Below are 22,901 nucleotides of genomic sequence, written 5' to 3'. Positions count from 1 at the left end.
GCCGTAATTATTTTATACCGTTAGATTAAATCAGCAGCACATAATAATTATAATATAATAAAAAGTTTTATATATTTTTTTAAAAAACAGGTTACAAACCAGTTAACATATTTTTTACTAGTTAAAATAAAAAAAAATTATTTTTTTTGTAATTGATTTATTTTAAACTCACTCATTCACGTTAATTAGGGATTGTGAGAGGGAAAGAGCTGCCGAGTATTTCTCCACCGTCAACTCGACGTCGTCATTGTACCGCCATTCTGTTCCATCAGGTGTTGGGGGAGGGGCAGAGGCTATTGCCCAGTGGCCAAGTCGAAGAGGCTGAAGTTCGTTAAATTCCAAAACACATAATCCTTGCAAACTGGAAGGGGCGAAGGTTGTCTTCGCATTGTGCTTTCTTTTTTTTTTTTCCTTATTTTTCGCAATCCGCCGCAAGCTAGACCGCCAATCAAGTTAGCCAATTCTCTGTATTGGTTTTGTCTTTTAGTATTGATTTATGGGAATTCCTTTTTCCACATTGATTTTCTTTTTATTTTTTTTATATCCACTTGATTTTCTTTCATTCATTCTTTTTTATTCTTTGGTTTTCTTCATCAAAATTTATTGTTTTCACATGTTATCTTTATTATTTCATACTAATTAATTTCGTATTTGTAAATAATCTATTTACTGGACTTCGATACTAAGCAAGTTAATTTAACTTGATTAGATGTCTATTATAATAGTTTTTATGGTTTGTTGTAGGCAATTCTAACTTTACAGTTCTAAATGAACTTCAACATGATTAGATCTTGATATGTGTAAAGGACAACAATTGCATATGCTATTGACCCAAGAAAAAAATATGTAAATCCTCAGTTTGAGGTGCAAGTTTTCTCTCATATGTTTTTTTTTTATTTTGTAATTTATTTCATAAAAAAATTGGTTGTTAAGATCCCATTTCATCATTGTAGGTGTCAATGCAGCCGTAGTTTCCTTTTTAACAAACCCACTTAGAAAAAAATTATTTGTTTGTGGTTCCATTTTTATTTATTTATTTTTGAGTGATTTGTTGATGTGTTGAATTTGCGCTTGGATCTTACACATTGGTAGTTAATGCTGATGTTTTGATGGAACTTTTCTAAGTAGAGTCTTCAAGTTATTTGTTGAAATACCTTACAAAAACAAGTTTGCATATGTTCTATTATTCAAATATGAGGTATGAAAATGAATGCAATCCAAACACTATCCTTGCTTTGCAGTTTTTGTTAGAGCTCTGTTTCAAGGAAGCCTTGCTGCTGCTTCTGTGGATATAATCTTTTGAATTATTTTATGATATGATATTTTCATAATTTTGTGTAGGTTTGTATTTAATGCAAGTTGAGCATCTTGGACTAAGAAATAGAATTGGGGGAAAAAAAGTTGCCTATCAGCAAGAACTTGACGATCAGATAAGAAAAATTGGAATTAGTTTTTTCATAATCTTGATTTTGTGTCATAGTTGTCAGACTTTCATATATGTATATTTTATTTTAGTTTTTAACATAATTTTTATGCTTTAGCATTAGGTTGAAATGGAAGTGAGCGAATATTGTATTTGACCTTTCTATAGATCTAAATTGTCATTGGCGATTTGCTATGTTGGCAGCAGTTGTTTTATTACTATGAAATTACTTTGTGTCTTTATATCATTTAAAGGTTTGAAAGAAGTGAATGCCATTGAGAAAATAAAATCATTATTTTTATTATATGCAACAAAACTTATGTTATAAACTAATTAGCAAATCTTTATTTTCTTAGCTATTAATTTTTAATTGAATGTTGTATCGGTTCTTGAAAATTAATGGTGAAGTGAAAAAAAAAATCAGCAACTATTTTTTTCTATGATTTTCTTAATTTTTTAAAAATTTGTTTTTATTATATTCTATTTTATTAACAACCAACACTAGTTTGTATTACTCGAATGTTAATTTAAAATAAGAAAGGATCTTAATTCATATATATAAAAGAATTTACTGATTACTGTTAATGCTCAAAATAAGATAAAGGAAGAAATTATAAATATATACAATGATACCATTTGAGCAATCTCTATCCCCATTTAAAACTACCCGTCCATTATCCATCTCTTTTTATCCAACTACTACCAATTCTTGGCTAATAACTACCCAACATGTAGTTCTACCTAACCTGTGATTGTTAATTACTTGACCTTGATCTAAAAATTGCACCATCTTTTACCAATTTACCTATCTCTTATGACACTTATATTCATACTTAATCTATACTCGACTGTGATTGTGTATTTTTCTAATTTCTTGGGTAGGAAAAAAATGGACAAGAGAGCATATATTTAGAGATTAGGCACTTTTGTGGCATATATAAACCAAAAACTCATATCATATGCTCTTCTTTGCGAAGATTCCCTAACTTGTTAATTGAAGATAACATTGTTAGTTGAAGATTCTGTAACTAAAATTATTCGTGCCTCTATTATTGTTGATTTAAAAAATAATATTTTAATATTTTTATCTCAAATGATGGGACATTATTTGACACATTGGACTCTTTTCAATTTAATGATACTTTGTATTTAATTCATTCCTTATTTCATCTAACATTGTTTGATGAGTGTTGATAAAGTTATAAGCTTTTACATAAACTTATTTTATAATGTAGTCTAAATTTATTGGTTGAATGAAATTACAAAATAATAAAAACAAACAATGTAGGTCAAAAGCTATTTAATCCACTCAAATGAATTATGCTTCATCAATTTGTAGAAAATAAATTTATACAAGAGTTTGTATGATATGTTTTTTTTTTCCTAATCCATCATATATTTATGTTTTTTTGCTAAAAATCCAAATTCCAAAACAAAATAGAATGAATTATACATACTTTAGATAAATAAAAATAAGAATTAAGATGCAAATATATATAAATGGCAAAAAGACCCGGCCCAAATTTTGGCCTGATTGATTGGATTTAAATTTTTTAAGTTTTGACCTAAATTTAAGGGTCATGAATCGGGCTTGGGCCTAGATATTAGGACCCAATTAAATTAGGGTCAAGGTTCGAGCCATATATGCCCTGACCCAACCCGACCCTAAAACTTAAAAAAAATTATGTTTATATATGTTTATTATTCATATAATTATATAGTTGAGACATTGAGTAATTTTATACTTATGTTAGTTTAAATAAGTTCTAAAGCTTTTAAATTTTAATATATATGGGAAGGCTATGTTCTTTTTTAAATTTAAATTAATTAAAAATAAAAGAATCTTTAAAAAAAACTTTGGTCGGGCTCAATCTATCAAATAACCGGGCTCATTCAGGCTTCAAGCTTTTATTTCAATTATTGGGCTCGACTCAACCCATTGCCATCCATACTAACACAGTATTGATTCGTTATGAACTCATAGTTAAATTCATACTAATTCTAAATGTGTTACCATAATTTAAATCTCATAAAACCTAAAATTGTAAAATACACAAAAAGGTTTTCAAAGACTTGCAAAAGAATGCCAATAGTCTAACTCTATAACAATTTCACATTGGTTTTTGGTTGGGTCAACCCAATTAAACTAATGAAGGACCAATTAATGAAGGAATAAGGGGTAAATTAACTGCAGTGATAAATAGATCTTCAGAATTATTAAAGAAACAAATACTTAGAAATATGAAATATAACTTGAAAACTGACATTAAGTGAAAAATGAAACAAAAAAATTTGTGAACCACACATAAGACTAGTAAATTGAAGGAAAAATGGGTAAATTAATGTGGAGTAGTAAATTGGAACAAGAAATTGTAAATAAAACAAAAACTTAGAAAAATAACTTAAAACTTGTAAGTTGACACTAAGCATGAAATGAAATAAAAAATTGTAAACCATACATAGGATTAGTAAATTGAAGAAAAAGAATGATAAATTAATGTTGGAGTAGTAAATTACAACAAGAAATTGTAAACAAAATAAAAACTTAGAAAAATGACATAAAAAAACCACACATAGGACAAGTAATTGAAGAAAAAAAGGTAAATTAATGTGGAGTAGTAAATTAGAACAAGAAATTGTAAACAAAACAAGAACTTAGAAAAATGACATAAAACTTATAAATTGATGTTAAGTGTGAAATGAAATAAACAATTTGTAAACTACACACATGACTAGTAAAATAAAAAATAGGGGTAAATTAATGTTGGGGTAGTAAATTGGAAACGAAACAAAAGCCCACAAAAATTACATAAAACATGTAAATTAACATTAAGTGTGAAATGAAATAAAAAAATTTGTAAACCATACATAGGAGTAATAAAATAAAAGAAAAATGGGTAAACTAATATTGAAGTAGTAAATTGGAACAAGAAATTGTAAACAAAACAAAAATTTTTAAAAATTACATAGAACTTGTAAATTAGCATTAAGTGTGAAATGAAACAAAAAATTTGTAAACCACACATAGGACTAGTAAATTAAAGGAAAAATGGGTAAATTAATGTGGAGTAGAAAATTGGAATAAGAAATTGTAAATAAAACAAAAACTTAAAAAAATGACATAAAACTTATAAATTGACGTTAAGTGTGAAATGAAACAAAAAATTTGTAAACCACGCGTAGGTCTAGTAAAATAAAAAAAAAGTAAATTAATGTTGGAGTAGTAAATCAGAATAAGAAATTGCAAACGAAACAAAAACCTGAAAAAATTACATAAAACATGTAAATTAACATTAAGTGTGAAATAAAATAAAAAATTTGTAAACCACACACAGGACTCGTAAAATAAAAGGAAAATAGGTAAATTAATATTGGAGTAGTAAATTACTTTTTTGGAATTGTAAACACAACACAAATTTAGAAAAATGATATAAAACCTGTAAATTGTCATTAAGTGTGAAATGAAATAACAAATTTGTAAACCAAACATAGGACTAGTAAATTGAAGAAAAAAGAAGTAAATTAATGTTGTAGTGGTAAATTGGAATAAGAAATTGTAAACAAAATAAAAACTTATAAAACATGTTGGAGTACTTGTAAATTGACATTAAGTGTAAAATGAAACAAAAAATGTGTAAACTACACATAAGACTAGTAAATTAATAGAAAGAGAGAAAATTAATGTTGGAGTTATAAATTGGTTTTTAGAATTGTAAACAAAACAAAAACTTGTAATGGTTGCATAAAACTTGTAAATCAACATTAAGTGGTAAATAACACTATCGAAGATTTGATGCCTATAATTAAGGAAGATCTTTTGCATTTAATTTAAATAAAATAAGCTGAATTAGGAAATAGGATATTTAGCTGATCTGTTATTAATCTGTTTCTTAAAATTGTAGTATGGTTTTGTATTTTAGAAGCACTATAAATATCTTCTGTGTAAACGGTCTTTGCAGTACAAAAAATCAATAAGAAAAGTTCAATTTTTTGTCATAAAAACCTTCAAACACATTAATCTTGTAAATCACACATAGACTAGTAAATGTAACCTACAACTTGAACAAAAAAAGATAATTATTTGCTACTTAGGTAACAAGTTACCTATTTATTTACAATTAATGGTGGAGATTTTTCATTCAAATCTAACAGTCCATGTCCATTACGATATTGATGCCGTAATTTTAACTACAACATCATAGAATGACCCTAATAGCAGAGAAAAGAAGAGAAAATCCTTAAAGAATAGTATGCCCTTCTTCTAATATTTTGTTTTTCTTGTATCCCCTACCTATTAATCGTAGCCTAAGACTAATAATAAAAAGAACAATTAAGTTAAATAAGCTTATTCAAATTTAGTGAGTATTAGGACTTATGTTGTTTTATCATGGCCTCAGTCATAATAAGAAATATAATTAAGTTAAGGAAACTTATTTGAGTTCGGGAAAATTAGGACTTGTAATGTTTTATCATGAACTTGTTGTTGGATGTGGCCATTTGGGCTTGGTGGCTCACTCATTTATGTTAACAGGTCGGGTTTGGTAAAGATATGGATACAAACAAATTTGAAGGCAAACACATTGTTCAACAACACACACACACATCTAGTCCTTTAGTGAAGGTATTCGCATTTTAACAAAGTGAGGATACATACTAAAATATAAAAAATCACATATTTCAATACATTGAAAACTGTATTTTTTTGTCTTTCAGTGACATTCTCACTTTATTAAAATGAGAATATAGTACCAGAGAATTATTAATATATATGGGATAGGTTCAAGAGACACAATATTAAATAAAATTTTAAACACACATTTTTAACCATTAGATTATAACTCATTCAAGAATTGAAATTAAAACTGACATGGAATATATTAATTCAAAAAAATAATTAATTACTGTGGGTCTACTATGATAATAAATTATTTACCTATTCTTCTATTTTTTAATTAAGTGTTCCTCCACTTTTTTCTTTCCTCTATAATGTAGGAGAATAGAAAGATTTTTATCTCATATTGATTTACAATTTATAAGTGCTCAAAACTCATTTTGAAATTAATTTACGATAAATCTAACTTTTTTTTTTTATCGTGAACAATTCTTTCTTAAATTTCAGGAATTAAAATCGTGCTGTATATTGCTACAGAGTACAGAATGAATTTCAAATGATGCTAATATTTAACCAACTTGCAAAACGAACTAACAACGCATGTAAGATTAAAAACAAATTTTGCTAGAGATAATAAAAATGGATCAGGCCATCCCATTTGGTGAGTTTGGATCCTAAATCATCATTCTCTTCAATGAGACTAAAAGCGCGGTGGGAGATACGACTTTATTCCTCCTTCTATAATGATTCATCCCATAATCTATATTTTGAATAGACTCAATTCAAGTAATCTGCAAAAAGTCCTTTCTAAATCTTGCATGCTTAATCAAAGTGGAAATTGGATCTTCATAACTAGAATTCTTATGTTTCTTCTGCATAGTAAGGAAGAGAGAGAAACAAAATAGGGAAACACAATAAGGGAGGAGAGTAGTAAATAATTTATTAATATAATGGACCCATATTAATTAATTAATTAATTTTTAGAATTAATATATGCTATGTCAATTTTAATCTCAACCCTTGAATGAGTTGTAATCTAATGATTATATTGAAAAGTCAGCACCAAAAGCCAACTTTTCAACAAACATATAGCTAGCATGCAAGCTTGCCACAGCTAAAATGCAAGCTTGCTACAACTAGCATACAATGGGCAAATTGCCAAGTTGAGTTTTGGCCATTATTTAGATTATAGATAGAGAGGTGATGAGAACTTGAATGACATCAAAAAAAAAATTGAGAGAATTCTAAATTGAGTGAATAACAATTCAATTATAGAATTGTGAAGAGAGTGACCAATTGGAGAGTGTGTGTAATTGAGAGGTTTTTTTTCATGTTTGTGAGAGAGTACGAGGTGTATTTGGGTTCCAAGAAGTGAGATTTTCTTTACTCAAATATTGTACTCTAAAAATTGTTAGTTATATAATTATTTTCTCATACTCCTGTGGACCTAGGCATATTTCTGAACCATGTAACTTCTTGTGTCCTTTATTTTTTTGTGATTATTTGGTATGCTGGGTTTTGCAACCTACACATAACAAGTGGTATCAGATCCGACGGTTCGTACTGGGGGGATACGGCACTGTTCACTTATATAGTACTATTTACAAATACGGTGGAGACGACCATTTATACTTGGGAGACAATCTATTGTAAGTATCGTGTATTTATGCATGTCTAGAAAATTTTTGTCAACAAGACGATAAGAGTCTAAAGACTTTGGGTTTTAAATGGGACCATTGTGACCCCACCATTCTCTTGGAAACTTTCCTGGTGCATTTATTCACGCGAAATTAACATCATAGAGGCTGCTCTTTAAGTGAAAATAGTTCGTTGAAAAATGGTAGAAGGTGAAACTTCCAGAATTGGGGAAAGATCTACTAGACTATTTCAGGAGACACTTTACATGGGAGGCGAGATTTGTCAAATTGTCATCCAGCACATGTTATAGGAGGCCAAAAGATCGATGTTGAAAAGTTTGATGGGAAAATCAACTTCGGCATGTGGAGGCGTGAAGTTATGGATGCCCTTATTCAAATCAATCTCGATGTTGTTCTGAAAAATAAAAGACACTTGTATGACGAAGAAACTTAGGATCGTATGAATGAAAAAGCTTGTGGTTAGATTAGATCTTGCTTGACCAATGATGTGAAATATTTGGTGAAAGATGAGGAGTGTGTGATGACTTTATGGCGTACATTAGAGGAGAAGTATATATTAAAAAGTCTTGAAAATCGCCTTCATACAATGAGCCAAGTATATGGCTTTCGAATAAAGTATGGGGTGTCAATGCAAGATCATGTCTTAAGATTTGAAACGTTACTTCCTGATTTGAAGAATCTTGATGAAGATATTAAGGATGAAATCAAGGTTATGATTCTGTTACACTCATTACCAGAGGAATATAGTCATTTTGTGACTACCTTAATATATAGAAAAAGTGTGATCATCTTCAAAGATGTCTGCATATTATTGACCAATTTAAAATTTTGAAATAATGATAAACATTCCAAAAGAATATCATCTAAAGCTTTGTTAGCCAGAGAAAGGATGATAGAGAAAAAGAAGAAACGAGGTAGAAAGAATTCTCGGTCCAAATCGAGAAGTAGAAATATAGATCGAGATGAGTATGCCTTTTGTCATCAAAAAATCCATTGGAGGAAAGATTGTATAAAGGTTCAGAAGAGAGATGAGAAGAAATCAGAGGTAGCAAATATGACACATAAAGATGAAGACTCTGATTATTCACTAAGTATTATGCCTACAACATATGTGGCTAGTTTGAGTGAGTAGATACTTGATACTAGAGCAACGTATCATTTGTGTCCTATTAAGGAATGATTTACGAATTTTTGTAATTTAGAATCCGGTGTAGTTGTGATGGGAAATGATTAACTTTGTCGCACAAAAGGGATATGAACAATTCGACTCAAAATGTTTAATAGAATGGTCAGAGAACTGAAAGAGGTTAGATATATTTCAACTTTAAAGAAAAATCTAATTTCTGTGGGTGCTCCAGAAGCTAAAGGCTACAAGGTTGCTATTGAAAATGGCACAATAAAGTTTACGTATGGGGCTATGGTGATTCTACAAAAGGTTTGGTGTCACAATCTGTATTATTTGAAGGTAGGTACAACTGATGAAGCAAATGTTTCTGAGATGCACAGTCACACCACCAAGCTATGGCATGTACAATTGGGATAATTTGGAAAGAAATCTTTACAAACTTTGCTGAAGCACGGACTCTTAAAATGTACCAAAACCTGTAAATTAAAGTTCCGTGAGTATTGTGTATTAGGCAAGAAAACAAGGGTCAAGTTTAGTACGACTAATCACGATACTCGTGAGATCCTTAAATATATTCACAGTAATGTATGGGGACCAACTAAGACTGTATCAATTGGCGAAAGTAATTATTTTGTTACATTTGTTGATGATTTCTCTAGACGTGTATGGGTGTACACTATGCGAGAAAATGATAAGGTTCTAGAGGTTTTCGTGAAATGAAAGAAACTGGCGGAGACTTAAACTGGTAGAAAGATCAAAGTATTGCGTTTTGATAATGAGGGTGAATATACTTCTGATGCATTCTGCAAGTATGCTAAAGTGAGGGTATAAAAAGACATTTCACAGTGAGATATACTCCGCAACAAAATGGTGTGGCTAAGCCTATGAATCATACTTTACTAGAGAAAGTACGGTGTATGCTATCTAATATTGGTTTAGATAAAAAGTTTTAGATTGGGGTTGTGAGCTACGCAAGTCACTTGATAAATCGGTTACCTTCTGCTGCAATTAGAGGTAAAACTTTTATAGAAATATAGTCTGGAAAGCATACACAAGATTATGATTCCATTCATGTGTTTGGATGTCTAGCTTATTATCATGTAAAGAATGAGCCTCGTGCAAAAAAATCTAACTTTGTGGGATTTAAAGGTGGAATTAAATGTTTTAAACTTTGGTATCTTAAAGATAAAAAGTTTGTGTATAGCAGAGATGTCACTTGTGATGAAACTTCTATGTTTACAGCTTTAAGTTCTCAACAGGTGGAGAATAAGACCAATGAGATATTGCAGCGGGTGGAGTTTGATTTAACTCCATATGTACCAGTAAATTCTACATAAGAGAAGATTTCGATTTTGGAAAAGACCCCAAGAGTAGAAGAAGAAGTTGTTGATGTCCCACAAGAGGAAGAAACAACTAAAGATGTAGAAGATGAAAATGACAGTATAGCAACAAGGAGACCAAAAAGAGTGATAAAGAAACCTGGATGGCTTACTAAAGACATAGTGGTAGCCTATGCACTTCCAGTTATTGATGATGACATCCTCAACACTTTCGGTGAAGCATTACACATTAATGAAAGTAATCAGTAGAAGTTAGCCATGTAGGAATGGATGAAATCTCTCCATCAAAACCAGACTTGGGAACTTATGAAGTTACCAAAGGGAGAAATGGCTATTGGCAATAAATTGGTCTGCACGAAGAAGCAAAGATCTCCAAATTAATCAACTCTCCGATATAAGACAAAGCTCGTTGCGAAAGGTTTTTCTAAAAAAAAAAGGTATTGACTATAATGAAGTGTTCTCTTTAGTTGTAAAACATACTTCCATTCGTATCCAATTTGCCTTAGTAGCTGAATATGAGTTAATTTTACTTAATTGGATGTTAAGACAACGTTCTTGCATGTAGAGTTGGAGGAGGAAATCTATATGTCTCAGTCTTATGGTTTCAAAGTTGCTGGAAAGGAGAATCATATGTGCAAATTGATTAAATCTTTGTACGAATTAAAACAATCACCAAGGCAGTGGTACAAAAGATTTGATCAATTCATACAAGGGCAGAATTCACCAGAAGTGAACACGATCACTGTGTTTACTTCAAGAGATTACAAGATAGAGCTTTCATCTATTTGTTACTCTATGTCGACGATATACTTATAGTTTCGAAGAATAGAGCTAAAATTGAGAGACTAAAGAAGCAATTGGCTTCTTAGTTCGAGATGAAAGACTTGGATGATCTATAGAAAATACTTGAGATTGAGATTCATAAAAGCAAGAAGAATGAGAGCATGTGGTTGACTAAAAAATTTTATTTGAAGAAGATGCTAGAAAGATCCGGTATGGATGACAAAACTAAACTAATACGTACTCCTCTAGTTTTTTACTTCAAATTAAGCTCTTCTTCATGTCCTTTTTCTCAAAAGGAACACGATTACATAGCTCGTGCTCCATATGCTAGTGCTGTGGGTAGCCTTATATATGTTATGGTGTGCACAATGCCTGATATATCTCAAGCTGTCAGTATGGTTAGTCGATACATACATAATCTGGGTAAAGACCATTGACTTACGGTGAAGTGAATTCTCCAATATATGTATGAAACAATTGATTTTGGGTTATTAGTCAAGAAGAATTATGGTCAACAATGTGTTGGGTATTGTGATTCTGATTTTGCTGGAGACTTAGATAGGCGAATATCAACAACGAGTTTCGTATTCACATTGGGTGGAGGTCCGATTAGCTAGAGATCAATTCTACAATCGACAATTGCTTCGTCCACTACGGAAGCAAAGTACATGGCAGCAACTGAAGCTGTAAAGGAAACTATTTGGTTGAAAGGCTTATTATGTGATTTGGGAGTAATACAGGAGAACATTGCGGTCTTCTGTGATAATCAAAGTGTGTTATTTCTTGCAAAGAATCAAACATATCACGCTAAAAAAATATATATAGATGTGAAATATCATTATGTAAGAGAGACTATTGAGGGTGGTGATGTGTTATTAAAGAAGATCAATACCAAAGATAACCCATTAGATATGTTGACAAATGTTATTTCTGAAGTTAAGTTTCAACATTGCTTAAAGCTAATTCACATTCTTCGAATGTGTTGAGTTTGGAGATTATGTAAAAGAGATTATTGAGGGTGGTTTTGTGTACGTAGGCAGTCATAAAGATGCAACCACTTTGGGATGATGGTTCATTAGTAGTCGGTTCAGATTTGGCCATATCTTCGCCGAGGTAGAGAATTGTTGAAAAGTCAGCACCAAAAGCCAACTTTTCAACAAACATATGGCTGACATGCGAGCTTGCCACAACTAACATGCAAATTTGCTATAGCTAGCATGCACAATGGGCAAATTGCCAAGTTGAGTCTTGGCCTTTATTTAGGCTATAAATAGAGAGGTGATGAGACATTGAATGACATCCCAAAAAAAAATTTAAGAGAATTTTAAATTGAGAGAATAACAATTCAATTATAGAATTGTTAAAAGAGTGAGAAATTTGAGAGTGTATGTAATTGAGAGGTTTTTTCTTTCAAATGTGTGAGAGAGTACTGGGTGTATTTGGGTTATAAGAAGTGAGTTTTTTTTTTACTCAAATATTGTACTCTAATAATTGTCAGTTATATAATTATTTTCTCTTACTCGAGTGGACGTAGGCATATTGCCGAATAACGTAAAATTCTCGTGTTCTTTATTTTTCTGTGATTATTTGGTGCGCTTGGTTCTACATTCCGCACACAACAGATTAAAAATGTATAGTTAAAATTATGTTTAATATTGTGTCTTTTAAACCTATCCCTATATATATTACAAAGAAAAACGTCCATATTATGGATAAGAAAAATACTTTTTACATGATTTTTATACATTGAAATAGGTTATGCCCTGAGAATATACCATTAAGTTAACCGCATCCAACAAAAACCGAATAAGTAATTTCAATTAAATCATCCAAGAAATGGTTGGTTCGCTAAAAATCTTCTTTCAAAAAGTCGTCCATCCATCAAGTGCTCGATATATTAGTGTGATGCTCACAGTGACTATCTTCTTCATTTATTTAACATAGCAATGGCTGAAATTTCCGTTGATAAGATCCTCTACGACAATGCAACATGAATGCATACGGCTGGAAATTAAGGTTGTTATTATAGACAAATTAAGTAAGTAATTTTTCTAAAATATTTAAGAAGATACTAAGATACAGGACGATTATAATATAAAATAAAATAGGTCAATGGTCATAATATTTGAAACCGATTACTTAGGAAAGCCAGACATTTTGTAAGGCAAAATGGGCAGGCATTGACTTGGTTACATAATTTAGCTGCGTGAAAAGAGGAGAAAAAAACAGTAAATTAGAGTTGGGGCGCAGGGCTTTAAATAGAGCGGAGAGACAGAGATGTACGAATGAAGCAATTGTCTGCTATTTCATAATTAATCTGCCATTGTTGCCACAGAGCAATGGCAAAAGCAAGTAGCAAGAAAGTGCAGAGTCTGATACTGTTGGCTGCCGTGTTATTGTTGGTTAATAATGCGGCGGCAGCACCTGCAGGTGGATTCCTTGGGTCATGGGAGTTGATTTCACAGAATGCAGGGATATCGGCAATGCACACGCAGTTGCTTCCGAAAACTGATCAAATTGCAGTCTTCGATGCTTCGGTATGGCACATCTCAAGGCTACAACTGCCTCAAGAGAAGAGGCCTTGCTTTTGGCACCACAACAAACTTACGAACCAGACCGCAGAGGATTGTTGGTGCCATTCGATATTTTACGACTACAATAAGAACGCGGTTAAGGCACTTAAGGTACAATCAGACACGTGGTGCTCATCGGGAGGGCTGTCCGCGGATGGACGATTGGTTAGCACAGGAGGTTTCCAGTATGGAGCAAAAGCAATAAGATATCTGTGGGGTTGCGACACATGCGACTGGGTTGAGTACCCCGAAGGACTTGCCGAACCTAGATGGTATTCAACACAGGTTATGTTATCCGATGGTAGCTTCCTTGTTTACGGTGGCCGGGACGCCTTTAGCTACGAGTACGTTCCCGTTGAAAAGGAATCCAACAAGGCTGCCATCGCCTTCCCGTTTCTCTTTGAAACGCAGGATTTTCTCGAGAGACCTGGGAATCCCAAGGGAAGATTTAGGCTTGAGAACAATTTGTACCCTTTTGTCTACCTTCTCCCCGACGGTAACGTCTACGTTTTCGCCAACAATCGCTCCGTTGTCCACGATCCGAAAGCTAATAAAATCATACGTGAGTTCCCACAACTCCCCGGTGGCGCCCGCAGCTATCCCGCAACCGGAACCTCCGTGCTGCTTCCCTTGTATCTTCCTCGCGACACCAACAAACCTGTTGATGCTGAAGTGCTGATATGCGGTGGCTCGGTACGCGAAGGTCTGTATCTAGGAGAGGAAGAAAAAAGATTTGTGAATGCCTTGGATGACTGTGCAAGAATGGTGGTTACAAGCCCGAACCCAGAATGGAAGATAGAAAAGATGCCAGCACCCAGGACTATGGCTGATGGAGTCCTTCTTCCAAATGGGGAGGTCCTCATTATTAATGGAGCAGACCTCGGTTCAGGAGGATGGCATTGTGCAGATAAACCTAGCTTGAAGCCCATGTTGTACAGGCCTAATGCGCCAGAGGGCCAGAGGTTTGCAGAGTTGGCCCCTACAGACATTCCAAGAATGTACCACTCAGTGGCTAATTTACTACCTGACGGTAAAGTCTTTGTGGGTGGCAGCAACGACAATGACGGATACTTTGAGTTTGCCAAATTCCCAACCGAGCTCAGGCTCGAGAAATTCACTCCTCCGTACTTGGCTCCGGAGTATGCTGCCTTAAGACCCGCCATCTTGGAAGATCAATCCGATAAGGCAGCTACGTACGGCAAGTGGGTCTACTTGAGGGTTAAGTCATCTGAGCCGCTAACCATCAATTACGTCCAGGTCTCAATCGTTGCACCACCTTTCGTTACACATGGCATCTCCATGAATCAGAGGATGCTTTTCTTGTCCGTCATCGAGCTCAAGAACAATGTTGCCCCAGGGGTTGACGAAGTTGTTGTTGCCGCCCCACCCACCTCAGCACTTGCTCCTCCTGGTTACTATTTGCTTTCTGTAGTTAACCAGGGAATTCCAAGCCATTCAATATGGTTTCATCTCAAGTAGATGATCATCCCGGGATAACTATATTTTTCCACACCCCATGCATGCATGCATTCATTCATTAATTAAAAGCTTTTTTTGATTATTGTTTCTTTATCTTTCTTCCCTTTTTTTTCCTTTTTTTTTCATGTAAATCTTTGGGGTTACGTTGTGTGCGATTCTCGAGGAGAGGATACCCCATTTCTTTGAATTGAATTCAAATTATAAATTCTTTGATTAATTTCAAACAAATTTTTTACGATTTCAATCACAAATTGGCTAGCTGATCGAAGTACGTTGTAAGTTGTAACTCGTCCCGAACTGTAATCCCGAGTTGAAAATTATTTACACACGCAATAACTCTAAATCTATGTGTCTTTATGAAGTTCCAGTGTGTTGAGTTAGGTTTGCATGTAATCTGAAGGTTGTGTTCGTAGCAATTCATCATGCCTTTGACGGTTTTTTTTTTCCGCTCTTAATTTCCAGTTATATTTTATCTTATTATAACATTATTTTCATTTATTACATTTTTTTTTGAATGAATGTCAAAATATGAGGTTAATTCATTAAAATAAAAATCAGTGCAAATCTAGAGAACATAACAAACCTTGCCTGTAAAATAGTCACCAAGTTAAAAAGCAACAATAAGTGCAAAAGTAGCAAGATAAATGAACAGAACCGCAAAGCAGAAAAATCATTTGGATAATTGGACAAAAGCTTGGAGATGGCTTGTGGCGGAGAGTCCCACCATGTAAAATTACCACAATGGACTCCAAATTAATATAAAAACAGGTGGCGATATTTTCACCCATTATTTTTTTAAAATCTATCCAACTTTATGAAAATAATTATTTCTAGCAAGTGGCATGAGTTTACCAAATTGTGTGGTGGAAATATTACCATCCTATAAAAAGCAATAATAATGATGAGAAAAAATAAGTATAGCCTCCTAGTTGCTTGATGAAACTAAGAAAAACCTTTATGATGCTTGAAAATAAGTCCAAACCGCTACCGTTATAAGGTGTTAATTTTATTAATTAATTTTTACTAACCCATTGTCTAAAAGTTGGTTATAGAATTTGAATATTTTGGTAATGTAAATAAAGTACAATGACTTATATACTTTTAGTGATTGAATTATTTTAATAATAAATTAATTTTTACTATCAATTAATTTATTTGATTAATTACATTTACTAATTAGTTAATGTATCACCTAACTAAAATTCATAAAGAATTGATTACAGAGACAAATAGAGCATGAATAAGAGGCATTTCATTATAGATGAAAACTTTAATGATTAAAAATACAAAGCTTTAGCTTATTTATACACAGAAACAAAAGGGACAGCTAACCTAAGGGGTTACATTTGGAAAGAACTACAAAGTTGATCCATATATACAACAATCATTGGCCAATCATTTTGAGCTTCTAGATTCAGGATAACCATTTTGCAAGCTCAATAAGTCCAGCTCATTTTCCACATCAGCTGACTCTAGAAAAGAGTAGCTCAGGTGGCATGCCAACATGGCTTCAAGGACAGTTGTTGACTTTCTACAGCTGCTGCTTTCAACACTCTCTCTTAAACTCAAGGTCTTGTCAAAGACTTTAAGTTTGCTCTTAAAATGGCTGAATTAGTAATACCTTGGTTAGAACATGTACAATTTGATCTTTATTGGCAACAAAGCTTATCTTCACCTCTAGTTACTTTGTCTCTAATGAAATGAAGATATATATGAAAATGTTTAGTGTTTGAGTGATACACAATATAGGCAGCTATAACTGTTGCATTGGTGCTATTACTTAGAAACATTGGAATCCTTTCAACTTCTATCTTTAACTCATTAAGTAAGGAAATAATCCATGTGATTTTAGTACTATATAAAGCCATAGCTCTGTATTTAGATTCTGCAGTGGATCTTACAACCATACTTGTTTTCTTCAACTCCATGGAACCAAATTATCTTTTAAATATACACAATAGTCACTAATTGATCTTTTTTTCAATTGAATCACCGCCCAATCTATGCCTGTGTAGGCAACAAGGTCAAAATACTCTCATTTTTTTTTTAATTTTAAACATATATTCATTGTGTTCTTGAGGTATCTTAGTACTCTCTCTTATGCTATCTGATTTTGTCGCCTGGGGATTTGACATGAATTTGCTAAGCTTGTTCATTAAGAAAGCAAGCTCATACCTTGTAAGTACTACATATTACAGACTTCCTATGACACTTCTGTAGAGTGTAGGATCATGAAATTTAATCCATCATCCTTTTTTAGCTTTTTTGAAGTGCTGAAAAGAGCTTCTATACCTTTGTAATCAGTCATCTCTGTCTTAGCCAACAGATCTTGAACATACTTGGTTTGAGAAAGTAAAATGGTATTCTAATTTCTGATAAATTGTATCCCAAAAAAGAAGTTTAAGTCTCCAAGATCCTTTAAGGCAAAAGTTTTATTTAAATTCTCTGGCACTGCTTCAATACCTTTGCTATTGTTGCCAGTGATTATTATGTCATCAACATAGATAAGTATAATAAATATCTTTGACTTTACTTTTTTACATAATAATGATGTGTCACACTTGAAGTTCTCAAATCCCTAAAACTTTAGAGTACTCTTTAACTTATCAAACTATGCCCTGCGGTTGGGCTGGCTTCAGTCCATACAAGGTTTTCTCCAACTTGCATATATGTTTTGGCTTGCTTCTATCGTCAAAACCTTCAGGTTGTGGCATGTACACAGTCTCTGTCAAGTCACCATTTATAATGGCATTATTTATGTCTACTTGTCTCAAAATTCAATCATTGTTTACTGCCAAGGTTAAGATAATTAGGATTGTTGCAACTTTGGCAATTGGGCCGAATATATCTTTAAAATCAAGACTTGGGGTTTGCATGAATCCATTTACACAAGCCTATCCTTATACTTGTTAATAATGTTATCTGGATTCTTCTTCACTCTGTATACCCACTTATTTCCAATTAGCTTGTAATTTTGAATGTTTGGTATCAAGATCCAGGTTTCATTTTTCATCAGGGCATTGTATTCATCCTCCATTTTAGTTCTTTTAAGACTTCAATGGTGTTTTGGGGTAAATTAGTCTGGATTTTCATAAACATCTAGTATAATTTTCGTTTAAAATTAGTTGTCTTAGACCTTGTTATCATAGGACGATAGGGCAAAGCTTTTTGTGTAGAGATATTTTAAGTGTTTGGTTCTGTAATGGAAGACAGAGTATGGTTGACTTTTAAATTGTTTGGCTATGACTGGTGAGTTGAGTGAGATTGAGGTGAGTGATTACTTAATATTGCATCAGTGTCCAAAATCTATTGTATTTTATTTTGGACAGGACTTAGGGCATGTTTCATGTTTTCGGTAGTGTCTTGAGAGTGGCTACGAACTATTACTACCCCTGTGAAATCATGAGAATCATCAATAGAAAATGATACAACTTAAAACCTTTAAAAAAAGGACCAGCAAAATCACTTTGACTTGTGGACACTTGTTTGTTGAAATTTTGATCATTTGAAAAAGGAAATGAGTTCTCATTTAACCTAAAACTTGCTGAAATGTAGACTCTACCTAAATGATTCATACAAACATATTATTTATGAGCAATGTAGACTCCTAACAGAATGCATTTTGAAGTGTGAAAGTCAAATTTGTGTTTGTTGTATAGTCTTAAGAAAGTGAAGCATTCACAGTTAAAAAAAAAACCTTCATATATGAATAATCTGGTTTGAAAGAATATAGTAGTTCAAATGGGATTCTGCTCTTACACACAGGCGAAACTAGTCTGTTAATGATAAATGTAGCATAACTGAAAGCTTTCTATTAATGTTTCAATGGCATTTGGGCTTGAACCAGCAATGTAAGGCCAATTTCTATAATTTGCACATGTTTTCTCTCAACCTTGCCATTTTTTCATACAAATAATGATATAAGATTTGTTGAGTGTTAGAAAATGTATATTTATAAAGGAGAAAATCATCATTTTACATTTCAAGTCTTACTAACATCCTTACTTTTATATATTTAAGCTTTTTGTGATTTAATTATGTGTGTTTTATTTTTATTAAGTATTTTATGTATTTTAGGGGCATCATGGTTATTTCACAATGAACGAGAGATCAGACGGCAAAACGGACATCACTTTTAAACTCAGGACAGTCAAAAATCTTAGAAGGAGCATAAAATGAAAAATGGTATTATTCATATGTATGGTACTGTTCATGATACTGTTTACGACACTGTTCACACAGACGGAACGATAACATGGCATTGATCGATTATGTGGCGTTGACTGATGAAGTGTCAAAATTCTATTGGACAAAATTCTTATGCACTGTTGATCGGTGACGTAGTGGACCAAAAATCGTGTGTATGGTACATGCATATACACGGGATTATTCACTGTTCAAACCACGTCACTATTCAAGCCGGTTGATTGTTCAAACCGCGTGGTCATACCGTATCACTGTTCAAACCGCGTGGTCAAACCGCGAACTGTTGACTGATGACGTGACGCAATCCTGAGCGTCCAAACTGTTTTTAATCTAATGGCTATGATTTACTCAATGTATCTATAAAAAAGGGGCCTCCCCCCTAATTTGGCATCACTAAATCCCTTTTTGGGCTCCATTTTCTGTAATTTCTTCCCCATCTTGTATTTTCTATGTATTTTAATAAATTTTCATTTTGCCCCTAGTTCAATTATGAGTAGCTAATTTTCTTTCAAGCTTGGGTTGAAGGTGAAGTCTCAATATGTGTTATGGGCTTTATTTGGTAAATTTACTTTCTCTTCCCCTCTAATTATTGTGGATGTTTTGACTTTTCGTCGACAAATAATAATAATTTTGTCTAAATACCGCTCTGGTTTCACCGGCTCCCTAGTACAAGGTTATTATTATTTGGCACGATAAGACCTTAGCACCATGTTGATTAGAGTGTGGTTCATGAGGTGTGAATTCCCCACTCATGATTTAATTGGCACTGATACGGAATATTTAGCCCATGGTGCATGTTGATGCGGATTCAAATACCCAAGCGCTTCAATTATTATAGTTTCCACTTTAATTTAATTCTGCCATTTCAATTTAAATTTTAGGATATTCCAAATTAATTTCACCATAAATCCAACCACCTACTTAGAAAATTAATTCTACATATAATTAAAATCCACCTCATCGTGGGATCGACACTCGTCACCGTTAATATATTCTACAATAGATTCGTGCGCTTGCGAGTTCAATAAAATTTGCACAACAAATTTTCGGCGTTGTTGCCGGGGAGGTAAGTTATTTTAATTCATAGAATTAATTTTTGTAAATAATTTCTTTTAATTATTTTCTTGTAATTTTTTTTATTTAAAAAAAAGTGAATCTACATTTAGAGGTAAGAATTTCTTTTTTCTGTTCTTTAAAATTCTATAATTTAATTTTCAAGTTATTTTTTCTTTGTAATTTTTTTGTTTATCTTATTAATTTATTTTTAGTTAATTTATTTCACGTATTTGTTTTAGTGTGTTTTTATAGAAATGTTGTAACAATGTGATAAGGTTAGTACCACAATTTCTCCTTCTTCTTTATTTTTATTTATTGTGTTCCTATTTTTTATGTTCTTTACATGTATGGTCGAAGGTCATTATTACCTAATCTTGAACCTATAGATCTTGAACTTGAAAAAATACTTCGCACACATAAACACGTTGTAATTAAAGATAAAAGTGAAATGGATTTGCAACAACAACAAGCACCACATGAGAGGCCATTTAAGGACTACTTTAGTCCCTTAACTAATTTGAGCACATCTTGCATAAAATACCCAAATATAGCTACTAGGAGTTTTGAACTAAAACATAGTGTGCTAAATTGTCTCCCCATATTTTATGGTCTAGAAAATGAGGACCCATATAATCATTTGAATGATTTTCATGCTATTTGTCAAACTTTTAAATATGAGAATTTTTCAGACGATGATGTTAAACTTAGACTATTCCCATTTTCTTTAAAGGATCGAGTTCGTTCATGACTCAATACATTGCCTGCTAATAGCATTACATCATGGGAACAAATGGCAACAAAATTTTTTAATAAATATTTTTCAATACATAAAACCAATGCTATTCGCAGGGAAATCTTAAAATTTACCCAGAGAGAAGACGAGTAGTTTTTCGAAACATGGGAGCAATTCAATGGGCTACTTTTGAAGTGTCCACATCATGGGTACGAGAAATGACACCAATGCCAATACTTTTTGGAGGGATTAATCCCACATGTTCAAGAATGGCTAATGGCAAAGAGTGGAGGAGAGCTAATGTCAAAAAGTGCATCAGAGATTTGGCAGTTCTTCGAGTGACAAGCGGATAATTCCCAACAATAGAGTCGATCGCTCAGGAATACTAAAAGAATTAAGGGAGTGAATGAGGTTCACATTGGCGAGTCAAGTTCGGGAATTAAAGAAGTCAAAGAAATGGTTGAAGGTCTCTCTCGACAAATAGCATCGTTATCGACTGCTAAATCAACAGAACACAACCTTGGCGTCAAACAACATCGTTACCGACTGCTGAATCAACAGAACACAACCTTGGCGACAAATAACATCATTATCGACTGCTGAATCAACAACATCATTATTGTTTTATCTTGCTACTTTTGCGCTTATTGTTGCTTTTTAACTTGGTGACTATTTTACAGGCAAGGTTTATTATGTCCTCTAGATTCGTACTGATTTTTATTTTAATGAATTAACCCCATATTTTGACAATCATTAAAAAAATGTAAAAAATGAAAATAATTTTATAATAAGATAAAATATAAGTGGAAATTAAGAGCGGAAAAAAAACCGTCAAAAGGCATGATGAATTGCTACGAAGTACGAACACAACCTTCAAATTACATGCAAACCTTCAACCATTTCTCAAATCTCTAAAGTTTTAGGGATTTGAGAACTTCAAGTGTGACACATCATTATTATGTAAAAGAGTAAAGTCAAAGATATTTATTATACTTATCTATGTTGATGACATAATAATCACTGGCAACAATAGCAAAGGTATTGAAGCAGTGCCAGAGAATTTAAATAAAACTTTTGCCTTAAAGGATCTTGGAGACTTAAACTTCTTTTTTGGGATACAATTTATCAGAAATTAGAATACCATTTTACTTTCTCAAACCAAGTATGTTCAAGATCTGTTGGCTAAGACAGAGATGACTGATTACAAAGGTATAGAAGCTCTTTTCAGCACTTCAAAAAAGCTAAAAAAGGATGATGGATTAAATTTCATGATCCTACACTCTACAGAAGTGTCATAGGAAGTCTGTAATATGTAGTACTTACAAGGTATGAGCTTGCTTTCTTAATGAACAAGCTTAGCAAATTCATGTCAAATCCCCAGGCGACAAAATCAGATAGCATAAGAGAGAGTACTAAGATACCTCAAGAACACAATGAATATATGTTTAAAATTAAAAAAAAAATGAGAGTATTTTGACCTTGTTGCCTACACAGGCATAGATTGGGCGGTGATTCAATTGAAAAAAAGATCAATTAGTGACTATTGTGTATATTTAAAAGATAATTTGGTTCCATGGAGTTGAAGAAAACAAGTATGGTTGTAAGATCCACTGCAGAATCTAAATACAGAGCTATGGCTTTATATAGTACTAAAATCACATGGATTATTTCCTTACTTAATGAGTTAAAGATAGAAGTTGAAAGGATTCCAATGTTTCTAAGTAATAGCACCAATGCAACAGTTATAGCTGCCTATATTGTGTATCACTCAAACACTAAACATTTTCATATATATCTTCATTTCATTAGAGACAAAGTAACTAGAGGTGAAGATAAGCTTTGTTGCCAATAAAGATCAAATTGTACATGTTCTAACCAAGGTATTACTAATTCAGCCATTTTAAGAGCAAAC

The 22,901-nt window shown here is 32.7% G+C and overlaps 1 protein-coding gene across 1 annotated transcript; it reads left to right on the top strand.

Annotated features, from left to right (window-relative positions):
• Positions 1-13,281: 13,281 nt before the first annotated feature.
• LOC18055789 (aldehyde oxidase GLOX1) lies at positions 13,282-14,994 on the top strand. Its single transcript, XM_006451164.2, has one exon. The coding sequence runs from the start codon at positions 13,282-13,284 to the stop codon at positions 14,992-14,994; it is 1,713 nt and encodes a 570-aa protein (XP_006451227.1).
• The last annotated feature ends 7,907 nt before the right edge of the window (positions 14,995-22,901 follow it).

This window comes from Citrus clementina, unplaced genomic scaffold (genome assembly GCF_000493195.1).
Source record: "Citrus clementina cultivar Clemenules unplaced genomic scaffold, Citrus_clementina_v1.0 scaffold_1, whole genome shotgun sequence".
Classification (NCBI taxonomy): Eukaryota; Viridiplantae; Streptophyta; class Magnoliopsida; order Sapindales; family Rutaceae; genus Citrus; species Citrus x clementina.
This window is presented reverse-complemented; position numbering and strand designations above follow the sequence as displayed.

Coding starts and splice junctions, on each gene's coding strand:
- LOC18055789 (XM_006451164.2), top strand. CDS start 13,282: ATGGCAAAAGCAAGTAGCAAGAAAGTGCAGAGTCTGATACTGTTGGCT.